This window comes from Varroa destructor, unplaced genomic scaffold, assembly GCF_002443255.2.
Source record: "Varroa destructor unplaced genomic scaffold, Vdes_3.0 BEIS01000003.1, whole genome shotgun sequence".
Lineage (NCBI taxonomy): Eukaryota > Metazoa > Arthropoda > Arachnida > Mesostigmata > Varroidae > Varroa > Varroa destructor.
This window is the reverse complement of record NW_019211456.1, coordinates 32,911,181-32,929,684: the sequence shown is the minus strand read 5'-3', so window position 1 is coordinate 32,929,684 and position 18,504 is coordinate 32,911,181. Positions and strand designations below refer to the sequence as shown.

The 18,504-nt window shown below is 42.7% G+C and overlaps 2 protein-coding genes across 20 annotated transcripts in view; one reads left to right on the top strand and one right to left on the bottom strand.

The window, feature by feature from the left end:
- Positions 1 to 12,282, bottom strand: part of LOC111247412 (uncharacterized) — a 21,929-nt gene extending 9,647 nt beyond the window's left edge. Inside the window, exons 1-2 of the mRNA XM_086983493.1 lie at positions 11,678 to 12,282; positions 11,027 to 11,248 (exon numbers count right to left, since the gene is read on the bottom strand). Coding sequence (XP_086839619.1) covers positions 11,027 to 11,248; positions 11,678 to 11,832 — 377 coding nt within the window. The 5' untranslated portion in view covers positions 11,833 to 12,282. The remainder of the gene's footprint in view (positions 1 to 11,026; positions 11,249 to 11,677) is intronic.
- The window catches only part of LOC111247409 (metabotropic glutamate receptor 5-like), a 302,423-nt gene that overhangs the window by 168,446 nt on the left and 115,473 nt on the right, over positions 1 to 18,504 (top strand). For all 19 annotated transcript variants that reach the window (XM_086983471.1, XM_086983477.1, XM_086983469.1 and 16 more), the window contains 2 exons: positions 17,038 to 17,189; positions 18,382 to 18,476. In XM_086983471.1, coding sequence (XP_086839597.1) covers positions 17,038 to 17,189; positions 18,382 to 18,476 — 247 coding nt within the window. The remainder of the gene's footprint in view (positions 1 to 17,037; positions 17,190 to 18,381; positions 18,477 to 18,504) is intronic.

Here is an 18,504-nt window from a genome sequence, read left to right as displayed (position 1 = left end):
TATATATATATAATCGTACTTAGAGCATAGGCGCACAAACAAAAACAGGAGTTCTCAAACTTCGTGGTACCGACTTTCGTATCAGATATGCATTCGAAATTGGCCTTCGATGGCCAATATATTAACAGTCATAGTGAGACTAGTTAAAATGTCGCGCCGTTTTCGGCAAAACAGCATGACAAAGACTAGACTTTGTGAAGTTACAGGCGGATCGAATGTCCGCCTATCCCTTAAGTTGCCTGTGTCTGTGCCCTGTGTCTTCATATGTGTATACGTCTGGAACCAGAAGAGAGTCGTGTGAATTGGGCCAGATCACGTTCAGCACATTAGCAAGTAGCGCGTAAACTCTCTGGCGAGGCGGCTAGCGAGCAAACGTGCTATCCTACCAAGCAAATTCAGCTTTACTAGCCAACAGAGTAGCCAAGCGGGACAAAGGGTACGAAGCCCCTCGAATCTTTTCGCATTTCGTGTAGCCTTAGCGTTGGCCTGACGTAGTATCTCTTTGTGGATCCAAGCCTCCTTGACTTCCTTCCCTATTTCTGGGTTTCTAGCACGCTCTTCAATTCCTACACGCTCTGCCTTTTTTTTGCAATCAAAATGCACCTCATCTAGACACTTGCGGCAGCTAACAAGAGAGGAGCTGCCTCGTCGGTGGTCTTTCTTGATTCTAGGTAAGAAGCGAAAAGCGCGAGACCCCATGAATGTTTTTGTCAATGAGATGTGAGCAGAGGGCGGAGGGCAAACGTGTAACGTAGGCGCATGGCTGTCGCCGTCTTTTCCGTGCAACCAAGAAGTGGAAGTCCCGCTACGACAATGTTTCGTTCGATTTGACGGCTCTATTTGTTTACACTAATTGACTGGCTCTGTACTTCTGTTCCTGTGAATATAATCACATGCCTAGACAGGCATAGCGACAATGTATAGATAGGCGGTAGTTTCAGGCAGCGATGCCAGTGACAACGAATATTACAGACCTCGTTAAGAGTCCTGCCGTCAAACAAACGTTGTTGCAGACATCTGTCATTCCGACATCCAACTAACGTGTGCGACGTCTGGTTTGCGTGGCATGCGTCGACTAACGTCGCCATATTCTCTCAGTTTGGTGCGCTTCTTTACGACCGTGGTCGATGCTGCTAAAGGCCAAGTGAATGGTGACTGAGCAGCATATAGATCTGTTATTATTATCAACAGTTAGCTTTCAACTAACACGACATAAAATACAGACTGTGCACTATACATTTACTGTACTCATTCTATAGCATAATTACAAAAACCAACCAGACGTTTTCCGCTAGAGAATTGGGAAGGACTTTTTCTTGAGTTGTAAGCCGAAGCAATCGAATACGACCCTTAGTTTCAAATCGTTTCTACAATAAAAGATGGAGTAATAGAATTGAACCGTACCATCATAAAATACCTGCGTTATACAGTCGACCAGTGAACTGGACGCTATCGAAACCAGTGCGCAAAGATTTCTCTAATCAACTCAGTTGATCTGCTTTTTAGGTGTTTTTTTTTTGTTCTTTTTTTTTCTATGAAAGCGGGCAGCCAGAGCTGCGACGAATAAATAATGTTCTACAATTTTATAAGGTCCGTAAACGAGGCAAAACGATGGGATATGGGCAGTTCCATGAGAAAGCTATGAAATGGGAGAACTCTGTTATAGGTCGTTCGCTCATTGAAGTGTTGACCTCAGTATAATGGCAATAATGTTGACACTCTTCTTTATGTTGATACGTAATGATCTTCCCGAACATCTAAAAGTATTTTTTTCACGCTTTGCGTATTTCTAAATAAATTAAACTGTCTGTCTCGAGAGGCGTTAGCTATCCTTCCGACATTCAATACAATGCTGTCTAACATAATTCCAGTACATGTAAAAATAAGCACGTATAACGAAAAGTCTAAGATAATTAATATCCGACTGGTTGAAGTCGTTTACTGGTCAATCACAGGGAATTAAGTGCCGGCATGCGATATTACACATTTAGGGACGTCCTACACTTAGAGTAAGGAGTTTCACTAATGAATAAAGAACTTCTTACATAGCAACCTCTGGAAAAGCAAGAGTTTTACTGTCGATCAATGATGAGTATGATCGAATCGAACATATTTAAAGTTGTTGGAGGCCCAAACGACCCACCACATCTCCACTGCAATAGAGATCAACCAAAATAATTGCTCGTAATGAAAAAGTTACTGTGTTCTCATTTGAGGTGCGTGAAGTTAAACGCCTTTGTCCTGCTCCTGCACGAAAGAACTATATCAAGGAACTCATACGCTTTTGATTTTGGTTCATTTTAATAATTTCTCTGTGAGATAAATGTGACGTAACAAATTGCTAAAGGAATAACAGCCTTCTCTAAAAAACAAACTAGTTTGGTATCTTAGTAAGTAAATACGCTCGATAGCAGTCGTCCTTATAGTCTTTCAACTAAAGGAGAGAATACGGTGGGCGAAAGGCGGCGGGAGGAATTACGGCTCATTCTATGGCACTGGTGTTTGAACGTGAACCAGGACCGTGACGAATGAACTGAATTAGGATAAGTAGAGTGACTAACAACCAAGCAAATAATAATACATAATAATAATAATACAGAATTAGCAAATATAGCTGAATAGTCAAACAGCATTATGAGCAAAAATGGTTCTTACCCACGTTGGTCGTATAATAACATTTGATTTGACTTAGTAGAAGGGATTGTGAGTGCAGAAAGCACGCATACAATAGACTCTCACATATATATATATATATATATAGTTCAGACGAGGGAGAACTTAGGCGGACCATATTTCAAAACGGGTATGGGTTCCTCTTAGACGAAAACCAGTTCTTCGTAGACTAAAATAAATTTGTCATGGTGAACAAGAAAGTGTCGTTTTGGGAACATGGGCAAGGATCAACTGTTTTCCAATTTTTCAATGCTGAGCAAACCATCTAACAAGATTAAAGAAGTTTTTTTTACCCAACCTCAACAGTCTACTTCATTGCCAGTTCTCACGAGCCTTCTGAAAAATCCGAGTAAACTTTCATGGAGCAAACTGGAAAATCTCAGATAGGATCCGGATTCGAAGGGTTCAAAATTTAATTACGATGACCCAAAAAGCTTTTTTTACATTTGGGTTTTTGCTTGATGGACAGCCGCTCTGAAATAAAATATAAAAAAAATACGCTTTTTTCGCGATCTTCTTTAGCCGCTTTGAGCCCTTACATTTTTGGGGCTTTTCGATTGATAGCAGAACAAATTTTAATTTTGTGTGAATTTTTGCATAAAGCGTATTCGAGCGACGTTTTATTGAGTTTTCATCCGCCAACGTTGCTTAGCGCTCGGTTACTATTGAAAGCTATCTGTCGGTTAAGAAGGAATATGTTGAGAATGATTGGATGTTGTTATACGTTTCGAATTGAAGCTGGAATCCCGGTGGGTGCTTGTTATACGGAATAGATGTGGCCGTTAGGAATATATAAAAAAAAAAATCGTCGAAATATTTCTTTTTGTTTAGACACAGACCTACAAACAAAGCATAAGGAACAATCGCAATTTAGATGCGCCATTATACATATATATATATATATATATATATATATATATATATATATAAACAAATTCTCAAAATAAGCTCCTCTGTATAGCATCAAGGACCTGTTTCATCTAGATGGTCTACCCAGAATGGGTCTTATTAGACTTATTTGGGACTTCTCTAATAGATCTATGAAACCATACGGTAATAGTATATGCCATGCTAAGTGCTGACTAATGTTGAAGTTTCAATTAACAATGACCGCAATATTTTTGGGCTCCTATTGAGTCACGTGTCTTTGAAATAGATGAAGAAACATGACTGCCAATAGATTAGATTTACGTAAATTATTGGCCATGCTAAAATGGAACGAGAATCTATTTTAAAAAATGCCGCGTTCTCGTCTCGGGTCTCAACTTACAGGAGCTACTCAGTAGAGAAGAAACGTCTATCTCTGATATCCATATACCCGTTGACCTAGTGCAGGTCTACGCCGTAGTTTTAGACATGCTTTAAGCCACCAAAGATCGCAGCCATTTCTCAACATTTTGCACTCACTGTACATCTCGTTAGGATTAATACCCAGGCAAATGATTATTCACGGTCTTAATAGATTATGAGTTGTATCCATACTATTGATACAGGGTACTGGTTTAGAATGAGTTTACCCGTTTTTAGCTAGTATGTGTTGTAATAAAGAATATCGCTTATGAAATCACGTCTGCGTCATCATTTTAGATAAACGAAGTTGCCAAGCAGCGACGATGGCCTCTAGTCTTCTAACTTTCGGTGCATTAGGTAAAAGAGCATATCATCACGAACTTATGTCGAGCTTCGTCCGCTAGGCGAGCGCGCAATGCAATTTGTGTTGAAAAGAGCTCAGAGTTAGGAATGATAACGGCAGCAGATGCTGTAACCGGCGAGGTTTTGCCAAAATAATAAAATTTCAGGCAGAAGTCTGTAATAGATGACAGCCACGCGGATGCACAACAAACCTTCTGTCCTTTTTCGATTGACCATGATCTCGCTCGATTCATAATTCTTGTTGTGGTGCTTTCTACATCTGGCCAGCACAGTATACCGAAAACAGCAAGCCTGAGAGGATATGAAGCACAGATATTCTGCGCCAGAAGCTGTAGAGGAAGAGGAATGACTGGAACGCAGTTCACGGACCGTAAATAGATAAATCTGGGTAGATACAGCGTGCATCAGTAGTGCACAAAGGTAGGCCAACTTTTGATGGTCACGTCGTCTCTGTTTATACCGTTTTAAAGTTGCCGTGGTGCTCGTGTTGCGTGTTGGCGGGCTCATATGTGCTTGTAGTCTGCTACTTTGAATAAACGTGAACTTTTTCGGTTTTTAAGAAAAGTGCAGGTATCTGGTTATTCTAACACGGTGTAACACCGATTTTCAATTGCCGTTAGCCGCCCTCGCCAATGGTTTGGGGTCTCCACGAAGCTCCGACATTTCAGGCCTTCGACAAAAAAGCAAGGCCTAATTGAAGGTTTAGTTCGGGGTCGCAACAGTCTGCTGAGGCTCTGTAGACTATGGCTGCAAATGATTTCAAGCCCAAATTTTTGACAGGCTATGTACCTAAGCCTTGCCCTTATGAGAAACAGTCTGGTAAAATGCAAGTGTTGAAAATATGGGTTGGATTTTTTTTTAAAAATAATTCGAATCGCGGCTCAATGTGCAGACTTAACGCTACTCAACCCCTTTTGAAATTACGCTGATAATAATAAATGCCAGCGCCCATTTAATAGGTTCACTATCCGTAGCATAGTTTCAACCAGTTCCAATTCCTAGCACACAGTATAATAGTCTTCCCATTTCAATGGATGTAGCTGCATGGTGAGCTTAGATTATACAGTAACACAGCTCTCAAAATTAGGGATCGTGCTTGTGGAGCTCACACGAACTTCACTAACTTTTTCTGTTTAGCAGTTCGGTAATAATATGTTTTGCACGCTATTCATCGGTCCGGACGATTGCTTCATTACACCCTTCAGTGTAGAATTGCATCTACTTGATTGCAACATTTTCAATAGGTTTCCTGAGACGCCCTTGCAGCGTAATCAGATTGTTCTGCATTCATCATCACGACCTATTTTGTCGTTAGGCACATCGACCGTGAAACCTCGTTCATGTTCTCAGGGGTACAACATATACAGTTTGAAGCCCAGCTATTTCTCCATGCACGCCTCGCAGACTCTTGCCATTGGTCTCTGTTTACTTTTTTGCTAACTATTTTCAGAGCCAACACCCTGTTCGTACTTGAGGCTTACACTTGACAATCGTTATTATTGCATTACCTACTGGCGTAAGCGCCAATGTCGTGCTTGCATAATATGTGTATTATATTATGATATATATAATGGATAGCAAACGTCTCAGCTAGGAAAATTTGTACTCTGTATATTCTGACTTCGTATGAGGAATGTACATTGTCGATACAACCATGTAATTTAAATAAAGTGTTATATAAAAGAAACCATAGATCAAGAAATTGTACTCTAACAAATTTCTATATTGGCACAGCCGACCATTGTCCAGCTATGAAAGCTGTTCCTTCGTACGAAAAGACACAAAGGCAAACCTCGAATTCGGTAGAAATTAGGACATTTCATTGCTGTGAAAAATCTAGCTGAGAGTGAATATTACGTGTGTGAACGCATTTACTGTACATATTTTTGAACTTAGGTGTTGATCGTGGAGAAGTCATGAAAGTGTTATATGTTAGACCTAAAACACACCTTGTTCAATACTACCATAGAAACACAGAGACTGACAAACAGCGAGTTAACAAAAGAAATGCACAACTTCCCGGTGAAATTCAGTAGCTACACCATACTTAAGTTGTTTGTTATAACTTTGTCGATTTCCCTGTCTGTCTTTGTCTCGGTTTGTTGTTCCGATCGTTTTCCATCCGTTTTAGTAGAAGGCGCTGTCGACCCAATAGAAAAGCATAAGTTCCCACTATACTTCGTGCTGGCTATTTTACTTACTCCACACATTAGTTATTCCAGCATACTGCCGGATCTAACTTAAAATGGAACCGAATCGGATTTTCTCTTTTTGTCTTTTTCGTCCTGACGCCGATGTCCGTCGTAGTTGTAGCAGTACGTGTAGGCAAATACTCGTCAGGTAGTGCTGTATCTCTTTTTTGCATTGCCTAATATACCGTAGGCTGTCGGTAAAGCCGCCGTTTCTGATGAAGCATCTGATTTTTCGGCCTGCATTAAAAACTTAAAGGAAAAACCCTTTGCTGGACGCGTTTTTATGTTTAGCCAGCACAGCATTTATGTAAGCAAAGTTTTTCGAAGACGCGCGTTTATTTGTTCGACCTCGCGTTCTTGAGCCTACCCTTTCCTTTATCCTTTTTCTCTCCCTTGTCCTTTTTTAAGTAAGTCGCTGAGATGTTCTTACGGCCGAATTAGTGACTGCTCTTCCATTCTGGATAGTCGGACGGGCTTGTCGACTATACCAGCCATGCTGACAAAGTCTGCTTACTTGCACGCCTACATTCAATGTAGTAATCTTCTTTCTCGACGGTAGTCGTTGAAGGATTCTGGTTTCGGAGTAGAACAGACACGGCCCATGTGTGAAGGCCGAAGGCTGGCAAAGACATGCACGCCAACTGATATGGTTTCGGGACAGAAGTTGACAACAACACAACTAACTCTTTCGTCGGGAAACAATGTGTGATTGGGGTATGCAAGGATTTATGGCTTGCGAACCTTTCTAGCAACCTTTTGGCAGCTGTCGCTCTTGTTCCTGCTGCCCACAGAATAAAATTACGAATGTAGCGTATTTTCACTCGAGTGACTTTTTTCATTAAAGATGTCATTAAAGAAACCAAAAAATCGTTCTTACACCGCGATGGCAATGTCGCGCCTTGTGGGTAAGTAAGGGAGAGATTAATAAGCAAAACGGGATAGGGTGAGGCTGACTGTGACTGGCTAAAACTTCGCTGGATACGAAGAACAGGGTCCTGAGTGAAAAAAGTCCTGGAGACAGGCGAACCACAACTAGTTTCCTTTCTAACGGCATACTCCGTCGCTTTCCATAAGAAGGAGCTTTAAAGGAAATTTAAACTGGAGGAAGTATTTGAGGGAGACCTTTGAGTAGAAAAGATGTATCAGCCTGAACAACGGCATATAGAAATTCTGCCGTTTCCGATGATCGTTGCGTTAGTGTTTCCTAGTGTTGAGAACCTATCTACGCTAGCCAAGGCCACTCGTCATTCAGGCCGGTCACGCCACTACGATTACTGCCTTAACTGTTCATGTAGCATGAGTAGTGCCATAGAAATACACGGTTGCAGATACAGCGCAGTATTAACATAAATTACAGCAGCAGCGGTTCTGGGACCGTGCCCGCCACTTTATGCTGGGCCTTGGCCAGCCTACTGATGGAGATCAGTAACTCACCGCCTTTCCTGTCCGGTTCGCCTGTTCCTTCCGGCCGCCATCCACCAGCGATTCATCAGCTGAAATCCAGACTTCACAGAGTTTCCGAATCAAGCAGAACAGTCTCTTTTACCTAACATTAAAAAGAATGACCTTTGCTCTGACACAAAACGGTTACCTACAAGGTGCTCCAGGTTTTTTTTCTATTTGTTAAGATAGCGAAGAAATGAGAAGGCTACAATGATCATTTTAGCGCAGCTCTTTTTCTTTCATCCCCTACGGGCCGTCCTGAAACCCTTTTGTCTACACTTTAATATAGCCTTAACCTCTTCTTTATGCTAGTTTGGTTGGCGCCGATCCAAGCAAGCGAAGTGCACACAGGCTACGAGACAGGTATAAGGACACTCAACGGGACAGGCTTTGCCAACCTCTCCTCAGAGCTGTCTCAATGATCGAGTGAAAAGATTAACCTTGAAGTAAACGCAATGGCTGGCAGTAAGATAGACAGACAAGCAATGAGCCCACAACCCAACGAACAGGGGCAAAACACAGTAATGACCTACCAATGTCAATTTTGGCCCTTAAGCCTCAGTTACTCTTATCGTCACGCATGGAATCACAGAAAGGCAAAAACGGCTAGGAAGGCAACGAAACAAAGGTGAAACGAATGAGCGGGGTACGGAAAAACCAACACTCGAAGAGACGAAAGAGCCGGGCTGAGAACGCTAATGTACAGAGCGTGGCAACAGCAATGTCGCTTTGCAGTAGCGGCTGTACCACCTGCAGATACGGGCAGATCAGTGGAGCAGCCACAAGCTGAAAGGAAATGTGTACACGTACGTTGCAAGACCAAACGAACCATCGAATGGAGACTAAACTGATCAGCAGCCGGATAGGAATATTGCTTGGTAGGTAGATGCCGTTGGTTGAGGAAAGAGAAAACGCTCGAACATTAAAGCGTTACTTCGTCTCTATGAACAAGGAACATCGAATGAGTCAGGAACCATATACGGGCTATTTTGTTGTAGCTATGGAAGAATCCAGAGAAAAAATAAATAGAGCTGCGATTCGTATGACGGTGACAATTGCATTGTGCCGTGTACTACGTTTGCCTACCGAACTCTACGTGAAGCTAAACGTGAAAACGTGGGTTTGGCTGGAAGGTTTATAGAGGACGAAGTATTTTTGCTGTTTCAGTATTTACCTAAGTAAATATGCATATGATAAGATTGATAGTTGGTAACGTTTGATCAATTGTTTTTCATTTTACACTGCAACTAGTTGAGGATCAAGACGACTTTTATTATTAAAGCTTTGATTAACTATTTTCTTTCACAGGTTTTCGCGATGCTGTGTATTAAGTGTTGTATTAGCTGACTGTTGACTATTTTGTGGTAATTGAGTAAACGGGCTACACGCAAAGCTTCTTAATGTAAGGAAAGGTTTATCTTGCCTATTTCTTTTCACTTCGATAGTATAGATGTGAACTAAACATGCTATTTCTATGCTATAAAAATGCTTTCACCTAATATTTATAAAACTTTCGTTTTTTTGCCAAAAGTTATCTACTAACCAGTGGATAATTGACAGTCGGCATACGAACCGGATACTAAGTTATTCCATATTAACGATTTCGGGCTAAGAGTATTCTTAGTGTCGGTATCATTTGTGAAATTTACCGTACTTAGTTATTGAACACATATGCTAGGAACAGGTTGCTACGCAATAGTCCAGGCTCGAGGAACATTTTAACCCGAAAAATTGATACTGTGTCATTCGACCGCTCCATGTCTCGGCACTCCCTTGCGATTAGAATCTTAGCCTATCGCGAGCAACAATACCTGGTACTACCTACTCGATCACCCGCAATCTATAGGATCCGGAGAAATGGAGTTCTCGCGTGGCTAATGCACATTCTAGTGGAGCTCGAGGCAATGGTGGCCACAGCGGAGGCGGCAGTGGCATCCGAGCGCATAAGCCAATAAGGCTAACAGGGAATAGTCGGGAGGGCCGGTCCTTCGATGCGTGGCTAGCCAACGTATCCAGACATTTTGGCAACGTAATCACCGCATTGCTTTATACCGAGTTATATTCTCCTGAGGAGCTCTATTATATGACGTATGGCCAGCAAGCCATTATGAACAGCACCGAAACATATGTCGGAAAATGGCACGCGTTTATAGAAGCAGTAGCAGCTTCTCTGAATATCATCGCCTCACGCGTCAACCGGACAGAATAGAATATCAAAAAATATGGATGTTGCATTCGGCGTATATCTTTGACATTTAGATTGCAAGAAACGGCCAATTTTTAGATTTATTTTTGTTTGTCTAATAGACCATAGATTCTAGCCCATTTAACAGCCATATATGACCAAACGTAGCAGCGCCTTACGTTTCCAGCTTACGGACATGCCCAAGTTTATTATGAGTTTGAGAAGCCACTTGCACTATCCGAATGGCTGGATGATTATAAGCGTTGACAGCTACTTTTGCATCGTATCGTTTTCGAAGCATGAATTAGGTAACCTTCCGGGTCCCCTCGTAGATGCTTACTACTGAAACAGCTTCTTCTGATTTTTCCAACAGCGCTTGTTTTGCCCGACACTTCTTCCGTTACATATCTCCTCGCGCACGACCGCTTAATGGCCTCTAGCGTTATTCATCCTTTCTGCACGCATGTCGAAAGGCACCCCATCATGTTGGCTTTATATGAGACAATATATCATTATCGTTCTCACAACTTACATCATCTGAAGTTGCAGTGCGTGCAGTGATATGGGCGACATAGTGTGTCGCACTCTCGAACACTTTCTAGGCGCAACATATGGACGAGTCTTGTGTGTATCAAACGGTTTTTTATCAGTTTTCTTGCGAACACCCAACCTTCCATAAGGTATGAAGGCGTCCCACAGAGCGTGGAGATAGCCGCAAATGGCAGGCGGTTGAAGATTGAGGTTCTCAAAGGTGCGCTCTGAGCCATGCTGCGTGTTGCTTATCTAACGGGTGTGTGTGGGCCGCGGGGGGGGGGGGGGGGTCATATACTACTTCGGCTGCTGTTTATGCTTTTGTGGCTTGGGAGTTAATTGTACTTACATATCTTGGCCCGCATCACTTGTTTTTGATGATCGTGCTTGCCTGACTGTAATCACCAACTGAGCTGGCCGCTCCTTACGCGTACTTGCCTTCATACCACTGCTGGTAGTCGAGGCGACTCTGAGATACAGTCTCTGCTGGTTGCGAAGCCACTGTTGATTGCCGCTGCCATTACCACTGTTTCTGTTTGAACTGCGTAAATAGTACCAGGCCGTCATTTTCCTGGAAGGAAGACATCAAAGCTGGAAGCACATCAGACATCATATGTCTACAGAAAGAGCGTACTTCACAGAACATGTGGTAAACATTTGGGAAACAATTAGAAGAAATAAAATAAACAGACGGTATTCCTTTGAAGGCTGTTGGCGAAGCAAAGACAGCGTCTAGTTGCTCGCGCATAACTTGATTCTAAACTGGTGGGATAAGTTATGAACCGAATCCGAAGGATACAGTAATTGCCAATAGCTATATGTTGTTTTATTATTTTGTCACAAAGATTTCAACCCGACTGAAACAAGCAGTGCTCGCATACTCTCTGTAAACGTGTTTCAATAAGATACGGGCTAAACAAACAGGGCCAAGTGTTACTTGTCACAAACAAGCCTGTTTTTTTATAAGACTGTTTATATATATTTAATGTTTTATGCGCACCATTCTGTAGAAACAAATACGTTTGCATCCATGTTAGTGTGGAACTTCTTTTTAACGCTCCCACTTGACACGTCTAGATGGCCCGACTCCAGATGGGCGCGGTAATGATCGTACAGGCGGTAGCAGTGGGGACAAGCATATATTTTTATAGCCATCTATCCAATCAGCGCACTTCTCCCTTAAACACCCAGAAGGCCAACCAACCAGGCAGCATTCTCATGCATCTTTCCAGTTTAGGCGAAAAGAAGTTGAGCAACCCTTAGTCAATAACTTGTGCTTTGTCCACCTTGCTGGGAAGTATCTGCTCTCCTAAAGAACTCCTGCGATTATGAACTGCCCTGCGAAGTTGCTAGTGTTAGTCGGATTTCTCTATTGATGCCGGGAAAGGATAGACGGCCAGAATGGGAAACTATAAAAGAAAAAAGTAGCGTGAAAAAAGGAAGCTGCCAAATGGGTATCCGTCCATTTCATGCAGGCAACGCTGGCCGAGTTGCTTTTGACTCTTGTTCCAAACTTCTTTTTGCTTGTCGGTTGGTATGGCCGTGGGGCATACCCGTATTCTTCTTATATATGTCACAATTCATTTTCGATCTCCGACTGACCACCACAATCAACGAATGACAGCCGTTTCCGGACAGAAGGACCAGCAAGACGTGCACACGCCTACCGAGGTTGCTCATACCGTGCAGCCGGATATAGCTCTCTGAGAAAGGATGATGTATGCGACGAATGCAGGTTGAAGCGCAGCGACATCGGTGGTACGCATAGGAACTCTCAGCGGCTATTCACTTAATAGCGCTTGGTGGAAAGGCCATTGATCTCATTACCACTTATTCCATTCTATAATGAAGATCACAGACTTTTGTCGTCGGGAACTGGTTGTCGACTAACGGTCTCGTAACGCTTATTAGTCGATCCGCTAGCATTAACGCGATCTGCTTAGGGTGCGTCTTAAGCGTCTTCCCTAAATGCCGCCCTCGACGCCTTTACGTTCATAGGTCAGTGGACTCCGCAAGCGTAGACCGATGCTGCCTAGACCGCACTGGAGCCATTAAAAACAAATATGAGCCTGAAAAATGACTCGATGAAACAAAGCTATAGAGGGACACCATGTCAAGAACTTGACGCGCCGCGGACGCTTCAGCCGTACAACGGGGTTACTTCTCCAATGGCCTGACCGACTGAAACAGTAATGAAAGCAATTTCTCCAAAAAAGAGATCTACAGCATTGTTCCAATAGTGCTAATTGTGTTTTAGAAGCTTCGCGTAAAACCCATAAGAAAATTTCAGTGTTTCTTTAGGAAATTAGCAATTTTTTTTAATTGTTGCTAATTCTGTTTGTGCTCGTGCAGCGCAAAACGATATTCGGCTATTTTGGTGGTGGCTAACTTCTTGATATTATATTATTTAACAATATTAAATATTTTACTAATAATATTAAATACATATGCAACACTAAACAATCACATTATCGTCGCCCACAGTGTAACAGCAGCGGTCGCAAAAGCATACAAAATTTCCTGTGTATTTTTCGTATTCTCTGTGTACGCACTGGACAACCGCTGGTCCCTATAGCTGCCTTCCACTACCCCTCCTCGTATGCTGATCACAGGCCAACGCGCGATTTCAGGACCTGTTCGCTTCAGCATCCCACCCGTAGTGTAAGCATGCCTCTGTTTATTCAGCGTTAGTAAGCAACTGTGTCGTTATATTCCGTGATAATGTATCTAGGTAGCGATTTAGGCGGATCAAGCCAGAAAGCCGGAAGGGTATTCCATTTACCTCGTTAACGCATACCATTTGCTGTCGTTCGCCAGCCCTGAACGAATACGGCCAACGCCAACGGTAATATGCCAGCAATTCAACAGCGGTTACCATTGTACCTCTGTTCTACCAGTGCCTCCTGTTGTCTCGAATCGATGCTAGACACACACTGTCAACATAGATATATGTCGTCCACAAATACAAGCACGTAGACATACACACGTTTTCACTGGTATATTCGTACACAATGCACTGGCGACAGCGACGAAGCTAACAGCGAACTGTTTCCTTTTACCCTTCTACTGAGAATGCAGCTAATGCGGTTCTCCCTATCAAAAAGCCTATGAATACATAAGACTAAGAGCGCGTGCGTGTATCGACGTGCTTATCGACCAACGTGCGCAAATTTTCCCTCAGATCCTTGCCGCTGGCCAAGTGGCAGAGAGCAGCTTGCATACGAAAGCTGTAAATAAAAATACATTTGACTATTTTGACTTTTATCGGCCGTCTTCAGCAGTGCTGCCGCTGCCGCCGCCGCCGCTACGAGAATCAGCTCACAAAAACAATTCATATTCTTACAGGGTTGCATCTTTATATGCACACAGACAAACACGGATGGCTGAACGCGCATACGAATGCGATACGCACGATTTCGACCCAAGCGACAGTTCGCGAACGGCAGGCCTGTTCTTATTCGCATACAAACGGAATAGCATGCTTTTGCACTGGCGCTTACGTAGCAGAAAACGCGGTATGGACATATACCTACCACATGACATATATACAGGCAGGGACGCTAAATATGGGGAAACACACGGCGGAGAGGAGGCTGCTTTTCCCGTTGCTGTTGCTGCTGCATTATCCTACAAGATCGTACAGGGCTGTATAAAGTAGGTGAAACAATAGAAAATGAAGATTCTTTAGTTTTCTTCCATCACGGACAGTGCAGCCTCTATATATATTTCGTTTATGTTCTCCTATACTTGTTTGCTGTATTCCCTTCTATCAGTTGCCGCTGCAAAGGCTATCTCATAGGCATAGTAGAAGTCAACTCTAGTAACACTAAGAGAACGGGAAACAGCATGCAACGTCCAATGCAAGCTCTCGCATTTTTAGATAACTGTAAGAGTAGCGGGATCAGACGCGGGGCTGACAGCTGAGAGAGTGGTGGTCTAGCTCGAATAAAGATGCCAATACACGTTTGTTTCTTTACGAACTTTGCGGTACCTGACAAACCAAACTATTTCTCGTAGCATCCGTACCATGAAATACTATCCCGAGGGTAGAACAACCACATTACGACGAGAAAGCGCTGTCGTCGCAACAAGACAGCGACGTAACGGAGTCCAACATTAGGCGTATAGCAATAGTTTGTCTTCTGAAGGTGCTTGGTATCTGATTTTGTGAGCGAACACAGGCGTACCGGAAAGCTGTGCAAAGCTACAGTCTTCGCATGCCTGCATCCACCGCTGTACTTTCCGCCATTGCTACTGCCGGCTACTTCGCTAAGCAAACGAATAGAGCCTCACAAAGATTGGCAGCCAGCTTGTCTGTTTTTCGTTTCTTCTGGTCTTTATCTGTGGCTTGTTGTGAGTGAGCACTTTTCTTTACTCTGTTTCATTGCTGCATCCTTTCGATTTTGCGCCTCACATGCTCCGCCACTTACCTGCACTCACATCCACATACAGGCACTCATATCTAGGTTTAGGCTGGGCTACAAAGAAACTGGTGCCACTTCTATGTCTTGTCTTTTTTGTATATAGAAGAGATACTGGACGACTGGACTATGGAGGAAAAGAGCAGATACAGAACAGTCAAAAGAGCAGCGCTCAAAAGGAATGGGGCTATAGGATTCCAAGATGAACTCAAAGTGGGAAACTAATGGACGAAGAGTGGTGATAGAGGTAAGCAGAGAGCTAAACGAATTGATGCAGTGGAGTGTCCTCTCCTCGAGTCCGCTGAATTCTACATTCTTGCGTTGTTCCCTTATTGCCGCAAATAAAAAATAACTTCGTTTCCCTTTTCCTGATTCGCTTTGTTCTTCTTCATATGTGCGCGATTACCAACAACGTGTCGACATTTTTTTCTTTATTCGTATGTCCTTTTCTTACGGCATGTTACACACGTCCGTAATGTCGGTGGCGATGCCGAGGCCACGACCCAGCTCTAACTACTCCCTCGCCGATGCCCTTAAGCAGACCGTTGACTTTTCGCTTGGCTGACTTTTTCTTTTGCTCATGTTTGCTTTGTTTACCTTCGGACCACATTCACTCGCCGGTTTTCACCCTCCCAACCACCTTCTCCCATCCCGATTCCAGCCTTTTTTCTTTGGCAACAAAAGTATGCTTGTTATGGTACGGTTGCTACTACCGCTGCCGGGCTCAGTGGAAGTAGTAACGGCTAAAGAGGACGGTGCCCGTTGACATGTTCCATCCTGTTCATTCTCCTCTTTATCAACAGACCTTTCTTCTTCTGGTCTGTTTCTGCATCGCCGTTACTAGTGCTACTACCGCCACTAATGCTTCTTTATTCCGCCCGTACCATATGCCACTGCTGTGGTCGTTGTCGTCGGGGGCGCTGATTCTTGTTACTCCTTTTGGCCTGGCATGGCATGACGACTTTTCCGTCGATTCGAATAACCGACGAGCATAGCCATTGCCGAAGAGCAGTTTAGAAGGAAAGGAGCAAAATTTGGCTAAGCATTTTACAGTCAATCTCCTATTTCTTCTAACTTTGCCATCTCGGTCCATTCCCCATGCTTCTATTGATCTCTTCCGTGGCTCTCAGCCAAATCACCCGGTACTAGATTGGACGACACATTGAGTCACAACTCGTGGCGCGCGAACGTGTTTCTTTTGCCAGTCCCTGGGTTCACGCTAGCTTCCACAAATATATCGCAATGTTAACGATCCTGCCGCTGTTAAACGGTTGCAATAATGAATATACGCGAAAACAGGTCCGATTTTGTGTTGTTTAATGCTAAGTCGGACTACGCATCGAATGAGATCCGTTTCATTACTGGTGAATGGGGTGTTCTGTTATACAGGGTAGTAAACAGTAAGAGTCGAAGATTTAGCAATCGCAGAACTAAATATAAAGCTGCCTAAATACGTGCAGCTTTGCCAATCTCTAATTAACTAGTAGGTAACCTAACTAGTTAGGAACTAACGTAAGTAGTTTGGGACGGCCGCGCATGTACCTATCTCTCGACTTGGTAGATTCAGCTTATTGAAGTACTTGAGGAACTTTTGTGAAAAATAGGCGATTTTTTTCTATAGAGTAGGCATAAGAGGTTGTTATGTAAATTTCCGAAAATTCAAACGCGATACTCATGTTTTATTGACACCAATTCAGTAACGCTTCAGACGTGTACGACAGAGGTTCACATCCATAATATTACAAAAAAAAAGAGAAACAAAGAAAAAATAGCACAAAAAAGGACCTAAAAGCCCTAAGCATTTCCTCAATAACTTAGTAACATGCACTGGCACTTGATGACTCAACAAAAGCATCGATTAAATAATATTAAGCACTGAAACCTTCTCGTAGTATGTCCATCAGTCTAATCGTCTTAACTGTGCTTCATAATATGGCAGGTAATTACGGTCACAGCGGAATGGAGGTGTTTGCAACTCGTGCCAAAGAGGCAGGCATTTGTGTGGCCACTCAGGACACGTTAGGCCACAACGCAGAGCCAGAGGAATACGACAATCTTCTGTACTCGCTATCTGAGTTCCCTTCCGCCAAGGTATGTTCAGTTTTGTCTTAATTTACACGAGTATAACATACATATTTAACTATTTATGTGAAGAGAAAAACGACGTTAGTATTTCTTCCTTTAGAATCAGTATACTCATTACGAGAGAATACTTAAGAAGGATGACCATTATAGACAATTTGAAGGCTTTCCAACCCGGTTGTTTCCATATCTTCTATATAATCTTGCTATACCCTAATACAGCTTTTTGGTATGAATAGAAATTTACATATCCAAACGCTTAGTTAGTGTGCACTTAAATAACCTATGCACACGAGTCTGGGCCTCATTATAGACGGAACATTACATTGAATGAATTCAGTGGCTTTTGTCTCAAATAAAACATCGAGAAGTGTCACGCTAAGTAATGAATAGTCACTATACTTTAAATAAACTGTGCATAATGAGTGTAAGATATTTCTTCTTCAAGATGAAGAACTTCAATGAGTTGTATTAACTGGATCAAGTTCGACTGTGTTCTGTAGAAGCTATAATAAGTTAATAAAAGATCCCTATCGGGGAGCATTATGCGTCCCGATCTGATGCAGCAGTGGTGGTGCTCAGCAATATGCGGCTTCATCCAACCTCAGCAATTACGCTGGCGTCATTGTACCTTGCAGTTATATTGCCATATCGGGGGCCCTCTACCTAGATTAGACGCAGATAATTCGTTATTTGTTCGCCACAATATCTGCGAGTCCTTATCTCATATAATCTGTTGCCGACATAGTCTGCGCTGTCGTCACCCGTCCGTTTTGTGCTGCCTTGGGAAATAGGTCAGCTCGAACCTGTTTAGACTAAAACTCCTTCGCGGCTTTCCAGTAACCCTCAGTGCGTTCTTATTAGTTGATAATTTCCGCTGTCGAAGCAAGTAGATGTGTTTCATGATGTACGATATATGGATATGGCATTATTTCTCGTGCAACACAATACACGATAGACATTTCGATAATGCTCAAATATTAAAAAAGTAATATTTATAGAATAAGCGTTTCCATATTTGGATTGAATCATTTCTCTTGCTTAACTTATAGCTCGCCGGTGGTTAAACATTACAGAGAATTTGGAATTGTAACGGGAAACGTAAGCGTATTTTTTAAAAAACTAATAATAGATGTGATCAAATCTGAATACCTGTTATTATTATTGTAAAAAGCTAAGACTCTCCTCGTTTCGATTATAGGTGATTGTGTGTTTCTGTGAAGGATTTACCGTTCACCATTTGATCAATGCCACTGCGCGACTAAATATGACGGGAAAATACGTCATCTTCGGCAGGTGAGTAAGTGACGTGATAAAAATAACA